Source organism: Tursiops truncatus, chromosome 3 (genome assembly GCF_011762595.2).
Source record: "Tursiops truncatus isolate mTurTru1 chromosome 3, mTurTru1.mat.Y, whole genome shotgun sequence".
In the NCBI taxonomy this organism is placed as follows: domain Eukaryota; kingdom Metazoa; phylum Chordata; class Mammalia; order Artiodactyla; family Delphinidae; genus Tursiops; species Tursiops truncatus.
The window spans coordinates 52,194,185-52,206,959 of NC_047036.1; the positions used below are offsets into that span (position 1 = coordinate 52,194,185).

The window sequence follows — 12,775 nt, forward strand, 5'->3', positions numbered from 1 at the left end:
GATGTTTGACATCATAGTGTAAAGGAGGAAAAATTTTTCCTTCACCCTCTTAGGGTTCCTGGCTGGGTGTGAAAATTAAACTGACAAAGACAGATTAAAAGGAGAAAAATATATACATTTATTTAATGTAAGTTTTAAGTGACACAGGGAGCCTTTGTAAGGAAAGGAAGACCCAAAGAAACAGTTAAACCTGAGTATTTTTATGCCTTGTTTGATGAAGTGGACAGTTGTGTAGAAATACTTTAGATCAAAGAGTATGAAGTAAGTGTAGTAAACTGGGGGAGATTTAACAAGTCCTGTTCATTAGAATTCTTCTTCCTTTGTCTTCAGGGATACCTCCTGGTATAGGGAGGGCACCTTTCACAGGAGGATTTTATTACCTGTTTCAGGGGAGAACGGCGTGGAAGGTCAGAGTGACCTTCCTGCTTCTCCTATTTTATCAAACTCCTTTAGCTTAAAATATTCAGTATGCCATATTTTGGGGTGCCATATTTTGGGGTGGTTTGTCCTGAACCCCATCGGTAGCTTGTTTTTGTAAACCCTAAAGGAAAAGTATGTAGTAAAGACTTACTGATATTTGAATTATTTCATGAATCTGAGTTCAAGTATATCATTATATATTGAGAAGCAGTATAGTGCACTACAAGCACAGAATCAGTTTCTTTTTGGAAAAATAGGGATAATAATAATACATGCCTTAGAAAGATACACGAGGATGAAATGAGAATAAGCATATAGGTTTTTTTTTGTGTGTGTGTGGTACGCGGGCCTCTCACTGTTGTGGCCTCTCCCGTTGTGGAGCACAGGGTCCGGACACGCAGGCTCAGCGGCCATGGCTTACGGGCCCAGCCACTCTGTGGTATGTGGGATCTTCCCAGACCGGGGCACGAACCCGTGTCCCCTGCATCAGCAGGCGGACTCTCAACCACTGCACCACCAGGGAAGCCCATAGTTTTTTTTAAATATTTTATTTTATTTTATGTTTTGTTGAGGCACGAGGGCTCTCTAGTTGTGGCATGCGGGTTCAGTAGTTGCAGTGCGCAGGCTTATTTACCCCACGGCATGTGGGATCTTAAGTTTCCTGACCAGGGATCAATCCATGTCTCCTGCATTGGAAGGCAGATTCTTAACCACTGGACCACCAGGAAAGTCCTGAAACATACAGTTTATATAAAGAATTTAGCACAGTGCCTGGCACACATGGTAAGAATAGTCAGATTTTTTTTTTTTTAATTGCAAGGGAAATACTTATCCTATTGTCAAACTCTTTAAGAATATGATATAATTAGAAGAGTTAGAAGCAGTGCCTTGCAGAGCCACATTGGAGCCTGAGGCAAAAGAAAAAAAATTAGTCATACTGATTCTGTCTTTATTTTTAAATTTACCATTTTGGTCATTAATGGATTATTTTTCAGTGATTTGGATTTTTTTAAAAGATATTGCATTAAAATATTGAATTTGATTACTGAGTTTGTGTGTGTGTGTGTGTGTGTGTGTGTGTGTGCGCGTGCCTGAGGCATTTGCTGCACTGGCTTCAACCTAGCCTTGGCTCTGGGTAGAAGTAATCTAATACTCTCATAGAGTCTTCTGCTTAGGGCAAGAATTTATTATTCTTTTACAAAGAATTGATAACATTAATTAGCAATCATTTATTGATGTAGGCGTTTCTTTGGTAGTATAATGTTAGCCTCCTAGTTGGAATTAATCTCTGTATGAACGTTGTGTTCTTAATAAAATTAGCCTTGAGAATTTTCACTAATTCAGAATTGAGCCTTTCCCCCCAATTAGATCGAAATAATGAAGTCTGCACTTTACTGGAGCAAATTTCTTCTCTATTGTGTAAACTTATACACATATAAGACCTATAAACTTTAGAAAAATTAAAAGAACAATATTAATTGAAACAAAATATACTTGGCTTAGATTGGAATTTTGATGTGGGAGAGTTACAGGAAAGTTAATGGCTGGTTAGAAGACCTGAAAATATCTTTGCACTCCCACTTTCTACTCAGAACTACATAGAGTCAAGTTCTTAATTGAGAAACAGCTCTTAGTCAGAAATTAAAGAAATATCTTTGTTGTATTAGGTTTTCTTGTTGAGGATGAGCAGACTAATAAAGCATGTTTCTTTTTAAAAAAATTGTTTTTAAATTAGCTTATAATTGCTTTACAGTGTTGTGTTATTTTCTGCTGTACAACGAAGTGAATTAGCTATATGTATATGTATATCCCCTCCGTCTAGGACCTCCCTCCCACCACCCCCCATCCCACCCATCTAAGGACATCACAGAACACTGAGCTGAGCTTCCTGTGCTTTATAGCGTGTTCCCACTAGCTGTCTGTTTTACGCATGGTAGTGTATATATGTCAATCCTAATCTCCCAATTCATCCCACCCTCCCTTTCCCACCCCCATGTCCACATGTCCATTCTCTACGTCTTTGTCTCATTCCTGCCCTGTTAATAGGTTCATCTGTACCATTTTCTAGATTCCACATATATGTGTTAATGTACGATATTTGTTTTTCTCTTTCTGGCTTACTGCACTCTGTAAGACAGACTCTAGGTCCATCCACATCTCTACAAATGACCTAATTTCATTCCTTTTTATGGCTGAGTAATATTACATTGTATACATGTACCACATCTTCTTTATCCGTTCATCTGTCATTGGACATTTAGGTTGTTTCCATGTCCTGGCTATTGTAAATGGTGCTGCAGTGAACATTGGGGTACATGTGTCCTTTTGAATTATGGTTTTCTCAGGGTATATGCCTAGTAGTGGCATTGCTGGGTCATATGGTAGTTCTATTTTTAGTTTTTTAAGGAACCTCTATAGTGTTCTCCACAGTGGGGTTCCCTTTTCTCCACACGCTCTCCAGCATTTGTTGTTTATAGATTTTCTGATGATGGCCATTCTGACCAGTGTGAGGTGATAACCTCATTGTAGTTTTTTTTTTTTTTAAATTAATTAATTAATTTTTGGCTACATTGGGTCTTTGTTGCTACACACAGGCTTTTTCTAGTTGTGGCAAGCGGGGGCTACTCTTTGTTTTGGTGCCCAGGCTTCTCATTGTGGTGGCTTCTCTTGTTGCGGAGTACAGACTCTAGGCCCGTGGGCTTCAGTAGTTGTGGCATGCGGGCTTCAGTAGTTGTGGCTCGCAGGCTGTAGAGCGCAGGCTCAGTAGTTATGGTGCACGGGCTTAGTTGCTCCACGGCATGTGGGATCTTCCCGCACCAGGGCTCGAACCCGTGTCCCCTGCATTGGCAGGCATATTCTTAACCACTGTGCCACCAGGGAAGTCCCACCTCATTGTAGTTTTGATTTGCATTTCTCTAATAATTAGTGATGTTGAGCATCCTTCACGTGCCCCTAGGCCATCTGTATGTCCTCCTTGGAGAGATGTTTATTTAGGTCTTCTGCCCATTTTTTGATTAGTTTGTTTTTTTGATATTGAGCTCCATGAGCTGTTTTGTATATTTTGGAGATTAATCCTTTGTCTTTTGCTTCGTTTGCAAATATTTTCTCCCATTCTGAGGGTTGTCTTTTCGATATGGTTTCCTTTGTTCTGCAAAAGCTTTTAAGTTTCATTAGGTCCCATTTGTTTATTTTTGTTTTTACTTTCATTACTCTGGGAGGTGGGCCTATATGCTTATAGAAGCATATAATTGGTTACTTAATGGATCATTTTGTGAAGTACAGAAGTGCTTGAGTTTAATTTGAACTTCACTATATATAAAATTTGATAATAAAGCAATGTTAAATGCATTCTATTTAATGTGTTGGGGAGGAGATATCTGTGATATCTGTGATATGTAATATGTGATATGTAAATGTAAATATGTGATATGTAATATGTGATATGTAAACTGTGAGAATTGAATTGGAATAATTTGTTTTGAAAAATTGTTATAATACATGTTTTCACTAAATTTAATTTTGTTTGTATATTGCAGTGTCTAAAAATGACTACAAAACGAAGTTTGTTTGTGCGGTTGGTACCATGTCGTTGTCTACGAGGAGAAGAGGAGACCGTCACTACTCTTGATTATTCTCATTGCAGTTTGGAACAGGTTCCCAAAGAGATTTTTACTTTTGAAAAAACTCTGGAGGAGCTCTACTTAGATGCTAATCAGATTGAAGAGCTTCCAAAGGTATGTTAATCCAGTCTTTCAAGAATTGCCTTTGGGGCTTCCCTGGTGGCGCAGTGGTTGAGAGTCCGCCTGCCGATGCAGGGGACACAGGTTCGTGCCCCAGTCCGGGAAGATCCCACATGCCGCAGAGCAGCTGGGCCCATGAGCCATGGCCGCTGAGCCTGCGTGTCCGGAGCCTGTGTTCCGCAACGGGAGAGGCCACAACAGTGAGAGGCCCACGTACCAAAAAAAAAAAAAAAGAATTGCCTTTGCTTATTTTTATGCCTAGAAATATGATATTCCCAATGTTGCCATAATGCTGTATGTATATGTATATATATATATGTGCATTGTTTCCCGTTTTTTTGGTTTAATTTCACCTTAGCGTGTGCAACATGACTCAAATTTTTTTAGATAGAATTTTTAACCTTTATCTCTTCAAGTTAATTGCTTAAATACTTGTGCAGATAATTTAAAATTTTGTATTTAATTCCAGTACCTTAGGCACTAAGGTAGACAATAAGACTGCACAATTTCTGCAGCCAATAGATTTAACTAGACAAAGAATTGAAATTAATGTTTTTCTGGTTTTCCTGAGACATTGATCTACATTATAGTTATTGAGGATAAATTGTCTTTTCGGTTATCACATCAGAATTTTGCTTTTTAACAGCTTTGTAGAGGTAGTATTCTGTTTTCCCCATTTCAGTTTATTTGGAAAAGTTTTGGAGGACTTAACATTTCTGAAATGTAGGAGCAACTAGCAGGAGAAAATAGGTTTGTTGCCATGAAACATCATCTCACATTAACAACTTCTTTGCTAAAATTTTTTAGTGGCGGCTACTTTTTTTCCCTTAAATTCTAACCTGTCTTCATCCTCTACTCAGTTTCTTTTTTTTTTTTTTGCGGTACGCGGGCCTCTCACTGTTGTGGCCTCTCCCGTTGCGGAGCGCAGGCCCAGTGGCCATGGCTCACGGGCCCAGCCGGTCCGCAGCATGTGGGATCTTCCCGGACCAGGGCACGAAACCGCGTCCCCTGCATTGGCAGGCGGACCCTCAACCACTGCGCCACCAGGGAAGCCCCTCAGTTTCTTATTGTTGCGCGGAAAGCTACCATAGTTTTGTCAGAGAGCTTTACCACCCACACAGCAGTGGTTTTCAAGCTGTGGGTGAAGACTCATTAGTGGCTCATAAAAATCAATTTAATACATGGGGCATTTCCAAATAATGAACTATTATTTGGACTGGAAGATTTAGAAAATAAAAAATACAGGATACCCAATTAAATTACACTTTTCAGATAAACAGTGAATAATTTCTTAGTATAAGTGTATCTCATGCAGTATATAGGACATACTTTCACTAAAAAATTATTGTTTATCTGAAATCCAAGTTTAATCAGGCATCTTGTATTTTATCTGGCAACCTTAACTGTCATAGAGTAGAAAATAAAGAGGGTTACATGTATCTATTGTAACTTAAAGCATTTGTTTTAGATTTGTGTGTGTGTATATATACATACCGGATGGCAGCAGGTTTTTTTTGTTTTTTGGGGTTTTTTTTTTTTTTTGCGGTATGCAGTCCTCTCACTGTTGTGGCCTCTCCCGTTGCGGAGCACAGGCTCCGGACGCGCAGGCTTAGCGGCCATGGCTCACGGGCCCAGCCGCTCCGCGGCATGTGGGATCTTCCCGGACCGGGGCACGAACCCGTGTCCCCTGCATCGGCAGGCAGACTCTCAACCACTGCGCCACCAGGGAAGCCCGGCAGCAGTGTTTTGAAAAAGGTTTTCTTTGGGTGGCCAGTAGTAAAATCATTTTGAAAGTAGTGCTATCCAAGATTGTCTTATAAAAAAAATCTGTGTATAGATGTGGATAAAATATTAAAGGTTGTGGGTTGCATGTTCATGAATTTCTCCCCTTAGTTGTAATAGGGTGCTTTGTAATTGACTGTTCCCTTGTATATTGTTTTTCAGCAAGTAATTTATCTTCCTTAGCTAGTTCTCCTAGAGTAAATGGAAGACTAAAATTAGTCCCTTTTTCTAATCACCACCAGCAAGGTCTCAGTCTGGGGACTGTGTTGAAAAGAGAGGCTTGCTATGATAGTGAAAATAACTGAATCACTTATCATGCCTAGCAATTTTCCATTTTTGGAAGAATGCTCTTCTTAAATAGGACTTATTCAGTGCCATCCTGTGCATAGTTCTGTTTTTTTCTAAAGACTCTTCTTTTTTGGAATAATTCTAAATTCACAGCAAAATTAAGAGGAAGGTACAGAGATTTCCCAAATACATAGCCTGTCCCCACACATGGATGGCCTCCACCCTTATCAGCATCCCCCACTAGAGTGGTTAAACCACCAGAGTAGTTAAAACCGATGAACCTATGTTGAAAAATCATAATCACCCAAAGTTCATAGTTTACATTATGATTTGCTCTTGGTGTTGTGCATTCTGTGGGTTTGGACAAATATATAACGACATGTATTCATCATTATGCTGTCAAACAGAGTATTTTCAGTGCCCTAAAAATCCTCTATGCTCTGTACAGTTTTTTGGTATGGGGCTTAGAAGTAGCCCATTTACTTACTGCTTTTGGTTAAATATATTTTGATCACATTTCATTATTGTGATTTTAGCATAACAGTATATTTGCTCCCTTATTTATTTTGTGCTCCCAAATCAGAATTCTATATTTTAAGTCATTTAAAATCAGTTGTACATATTTGAATTTAATTTATATAAACTTTCATTTTGGAATAAGGATGCTTGGAATACAAGATCCAAAGTTTACCATATTTAACAGCCACTTATTTTTTATGACCTTAGCAGAAAATACACCATATGCTTATTTTCACTAAGTGCATTTCACCCAGGGCAGAAGTGTGAGGATATAAATCATTCTGAGTAGTCCAATTGTGTTCAGATCCATAATAGCATAAAATAATAAGAGATCTTCCCTGGTATTTGTGTAGGTATAACTCATTCAGTTTTAATGATATTAATAATATTTGTTTGTGTAAAGGTTAATAAATGAAATATTTAAGGAAACTTAAGGAATAATCAAAATACTTCTCTACCTTGTTTCAACAGCAACTTTTTAACTGTCAATCTCTACATAAACTGAGTTTACCAGATAATGATTTAACAACATTACCAGCATCTATTGCAAATCTCATTAATCTCAGGGAACTGGATGTCAGCAAGAATGGTAAGATTTTTTTTCCCCCTAACTTTTTGTACTTGGGAACATGTTATATTATTAAAATTTCTATTGTGTTTTAGCAAATAAAAAGAATTAAAAAGTCAGATTGTAATGTACTACCATAATTAACTTTCATATATATATAAATGATCTATGAGAATTTAAAGGCAGAGAGTAAGTATAAACAATTTTAAATGACTGTTTAATTAAACTGCTGTGGGTAAATGCATGTACATATTTATATATCCTTATATCTATTTTTTTATATATATTTACAGCCCTGTTTGTGATGGTTAGAAACTAGTAACAACTAACTCTAATGTCTGTTGTTGATTACATAATTTGATGCATCCATAAGAGTGGAGTGTAATGTAGCTCCATCAATACTGACATAAAATACAGTGTAGTGGTAAAGGTTAAAAAAAAAAGTTGTGCAACATAAACGAATTGAACATCAACAAATATTTACTGAGAGACCACTCTGTGCCAAATATTTTATTAGGAGTTGGATTACAATTAACGATGAAAAGTAAAAGGACATGGTCACTGTTCTCCTGGGCACACAGTCTTGGTTTTGTTTGTTTAGTTTGATAAACGTTGAAGAAAGTATGGAAGATATATTCCAAAATGTTAAGTGCTTACCTTGGAGAGAGAGAGAAGTAGACACTTGAAAATTTTAGAATGAGCATATATTCCAATATATTGGAATAATATTGGAATAAGCATTTCCCAAGAGCAAGGAAATCCTTATACATAACCACAATATCATTATCACGCTCAAGAAATTTGACATCACATTTTCCCTCTTTAGCTATTTGCTCACCTAATAATGCCCTTTTTAGCTATTTGCTCACCCTACCCCCACCTTCAAGTTAAAGATCACATATAGCATTCAGTTGTGTCTCTTTGATCTTTCAAAACCAAGAATACTTTGCCCATGTTTTTGTGACATTGTCATTTTTGTGGAGTTCGGGTCATTTGATTTTTAATTTGTGTGAGTTTTCTTCTCATGATTTTATTTTAGGTTAAATAAATTTCCTCAGCTTGAAACTTCTCTTTAAGGGCAGTTTGAAATTTGTTTCCATTCCTTGTGCTTAATAGATTGGCAAGTATTGCTTGATAAATTCCAAAGTAAATGAACTTGATGCATTACATTGTGCTCTGCATATGCTGACAGTTAAGTAGCGTTATAGAACTTCGGAACTGTTGTGACATTAGAAGTCATCAAGTGTAACCTTCCACTCCAAAGGGGTATCTTTTCTACTTTTTGGTCTTTTAGAATGAGAGATGTTAAGGTGTAAGGAAAGAGACCTGAAATAATCTGGGTGTTATTGATAAAACTCTATGTACCTGGGAAAGGCTAGTAACCCACGTAACTAGTCTTCATGATATAAAACTATTACTTGGCTCAATAATGAACACGCTTACATATATCCTCCTGAAAATGCACTCATTCCAGACTTATTACTCTAAATTGAGAATGGTGCAGTTATGGCCCTGCAGCATCATTAAATTAATATCTTAGACTTCCATGCAACTTCTTGAAGAATAATGTGTTTGAGTTAAGACAACCTATTGAACTGTAGTGTTTCTTTTTTTCATTCTAGTTTCAGCAGTTCCTTCTTGCTTATATTGAAAACCTGCTTTGTACAACTGTGTCAGCTTGTGTTTTTGAGGAGTTGGAGATAATTTCTATGTGACCAAAAGATTTAGGATAAGCACTTAAATATTCTGCCCTGAAAGAGAATGGCTTTAATAATTGTTGCCAACAAAACCTTACAATTTATTTTCATTGAAAATTAAGTTGATTTATCTGTTCTTCTCTTTCTGTGTGATCTCATCTGTTTTTTAAACGGCAGAATCAGTCCCTTGCCTTTTACTTGTTTCCTTGTTTTTTTTTTTTTCTCTTTTTAGTCTTAAACTGATGTCTAAATGCAACCGCATTTCATTGATGGTGAAAAAAGCTAGTGAGGAGAGACAAGAAACTATGATAATGTCAGAACCATTACCTTGACTGATAAAAATTCTTGTATTCCTAATTCTTAATCTGATAGTCATCATTACAACTGATGTAATTAACCCACTTTACTTTTAGAGAGTTGAGATTATTTTAATTAACTTGTAATATGTAACCCTAAAGTGTATGTTTATACAAGTCTATGTTATTTATTTATTTATTGGCTGTGCCTTGTGGCTTGTGGGGTCTCAGTTCCCCGACCAGAGATTCAACCTGGGCCACAGCAGTGAAAGCCTAGAATTCTAACCTCTAGGCAACCAGGGAACTCCAGCTACGTTGCTGAAAACAAGAAAATAGCATGCATATTATAGTTGATGTGGTTGGTTATGAGAAATTTGAGTTTTGCTAGTTGATTAACAACTTGCTTAAAAGAAAGGATAGCACACTAACTGAAAGTAGTGTTTATCAGATTTTGGAAGTATTAAAATTACATTTAGTATTAAGATGACCACTGTATTAGAGAAGGATGGGAGTTTCATCTTATATTCTGAATGAGAAAATTGAACTGTCCCTAAATTTTTTCTCTGTTACTACATCTCATCATGTTAAATCTTGCATAAGATGCTTTAATCTTGTATCCAAGCTCTACTATTTTTTCCTTTTAGGTGTTTTTATCAGTTCAATCTAATAATATTCTAGTTTATCTTAATATACCAGATGCTGTTTTCATATTTATTATCTACATGCCCTGCTTGGAAGGAGGCAGGAAACATTGTGGCATACTTTATTAGTGTTTCAGCAAGCTGTATTTATTTAAAAGCACTTGTTTTAGGATTTTTACTTTCACATTTTCTTAGTTTCTGATCTTTCACATATTTCTTCCAGTGTTTTTCAACTGGCAAGTAACATGGTTTAGTGATTAAAACATTTATTTAGGAAAAAGAAGAATTGTACTCTAATCGATGCTTCTCTGTTTATTTGCCCTGTTGTTATATTGGGGAATTAATCTCATTCTCGGTTAGACTATACATAATATTATCAATATTACCACTTCCTGTCTTGCCTCATGAGACTGGTGACCAAATTGTGGACTAGTCTATGTATAGGATGTATATAAATTTGAGGTATTAATATTTGTCTTCATTTTGTATGGAATTCTTTTTTTATCATTTATATTCTATGATAAAACTAGAGTGTTAATTTATGAGTCTTAATTTGCTCTTTCCTTTCATGTCTAAAGTTTTGATTTGTTGTTAGCTTTTTAAAGAAATGAAAAGCTCACCAAGCTGCTATTCCAAGCCATTGCAGATAGCAACTGGTGTTAGAGAAATTATCATCCGTGGTGTTCAAATGGCCTGTCTTCTTGAGAAGACCAGTAGGGGATGATGATTAAAACAATTTGCCAAAGGGGTTGATAGAGAAAGCTGATGGAGAGGAGAGAAAAAAGAAATGAAGGCTATCTAGTTGTTAATTCTCTATATAAGCACACTGATTAAAAGTTAGGAATTGTAAGGCAAAGAAACCAGAAAGAGTAGCTCAGATCTTTCTGTCTGATATGGGAATGCTAGAGAGGTTAATTAGGCCTTTTTTAAAAATCGAGTCCAAAAGTCCAGAAAAAATGGGTTGAAAGTTTGTGGGTCAGTACAGAAAGCAGTTCCTTGAACCTGAGAAAATCTGATGATTGGGGACAAAATGTTGGAAAAGCCTCTTCACTTTAAGTTCAAAGAAGTTATATTGATTACAAGGGAAATTATAGATTGCTGGGGAAGTCACTATTTTTCTCTGTGTTTTAAAATTTCTAAAATTGCTAATTTGCTTAATAGTTAATGTTTAAGTTCAGCTGTTTTAATAAATCAGCTTATTTAAGATAATGAAAGAAGAAAAACCGTGTGTTAAACTGACATGGAACTTAAAAAATGTAGGCTGGTGATCACTGGTCACTGCTAAGTGTGTTGTTAATGAAGACTATAAGTGGGGTGTGCAGTCACTGTGCCTTGCCATAGGCCTTACCATTCACTGTGTTATAACTGATCCAAACCATACACCTGTTATCCCCTAGCCAATATAATCATCTCAGTTTGCAGTTCCTCCTTTAGCCTGTTTTGACTGGAACTCAGTGTTACATTCTGTACTATGTAATTACCTTAGCCTTTAAAATACATAAACCAGTAAGTAAGGAGCCACTATTAACTTATATTGTACATTTAGGGCATTAGAGGAGTGTTGATGCCCTCCAAACAGAGATCACCAGGATTACATGTGATTGAGCCATGGGGGTGGAAGGGGAGTCTCAGGGGGTGCTAAAAGACTTATAGGATTTGGGCTTGTACTTGGTGATTGGAAGAAGGTTTAAGAATATGAGGGTTTGCTATGGATGGAATGCCATCAAGAAGTAGGAGTAATTCTGTGATTGAGAATATTAATAAATCTCATCTATAGGGAGGGCAGATTAGAGCAAGGCTAAAACTATAATCAGTAAAAAAGCAGCTGTCACTCATTAGGATAAGGGGTGGCTTGGACAAGGTTCATACTTTATCTTTGTCAAGACATGATTACAAATTTGCTTTTGTCTTGATCTGTCATGGTTAAAGAATGGCCTTGTCTAATATTGGTATTCAGTGAAATTGCTTAGTTCAACAGGAAAATGCCAAGGCCTCCCTTTGAATGCAGCTTGTTCATAGTAAGACAAGGACTAGCTGATAGTACAAGACCAGTTCCTAGATTTCAGGAGGTATTTTCTCTTTCTCAGCAGTATAGGGAGAATTCTTCTGTAACCAAAATAGATTAATATGAGAAGGATAGCCATGTTTTATAGTATCTTCATTTTACTGAGTTTTAGCAAGAGTCAAATTCTTATAAAAAGAGTATATGACAAAGAAGGAACACTACTGAAGTTAAGGGAGAATGAAAAAGGAACAGGTAGCTGAAATTGTCAGAGAATTAAGAAGTAACTCATGATAAAATTCAGGTTCTGCATACTTTATGTACAAGGATAAAAAGAGTTCTCTTTGGAGACAAGCCTACAAGCATTGAGGGTAGGCCTCATTGAGAAAGTGGCTTGAGCAAGGACTTGAGGAAGTTAGCCATGTAGATTTCTAAGGTAAGAATGTACCAGAAAGAAGAAACAGCCAGTGTAAAGTTTATAAGGTGTGAGTATCCATAGCATGTATGAGAAACAGAAGGCTATGGTAGCTAAAATATAGTGAGCAAGATGGGAGAGTGATAGGAGTAGAGGTCAGAAAGGTAGGGATATGGAGCAGCAGATAATGTAGATCCTGGTAGGCATTTGTACGTACTTTGACATTTATTCTCAGTGAAATGGAATCATTTGGAAGAGTTTCAGTCAGGTCATTCAGAGCATGAAATGACTTGCATTTTAAAGGTTTACTCTGGTTATGTGTAGAAACAGTATGGTACAAGGGTGAAAAGTAACCAGTTTAGGTGCTATTTCAGTCGCCTCTAGTGATAGTGGTGGAAGTAGTGAGA

The 12,775-nt window shown here is 36.8% G+C and overlaps 1 protein-coding gene across 16 annotated transcripts in view; it reads left to right on the top strand.

The window, feature by feature from the left end:
- Positions 1-12,775, top strand: part of ERBIN (erbb2 interacting protein) — a 107,399-nt gene that overhangs the window by 36,106 nt on the left and 58,518 nt on the right. For 15 of the 16 annotated variants that reach the window (XM_019929943.3, XM_019929946.3, XM_019929948.3 and 12 more), the window contains 2 exons: positions 3,957-4,154; positions 7,221-7,338. In XM_019929943.3, the coding sequence (XP_019785502.2) occupies positions 3,966-4,154; positions 7,221-7,338 (307 nt within the window). In that variant the 5' untranslated portion in view covers positions 3,957-3,965. Of the gene's footprint in view, positions 1-3,956; positions 4,155-7,220; positions 7,339-12,775 lie in introns of those variants that run through there. The other variant, XM_019929954.3, reaches the window with a different exon arrangement.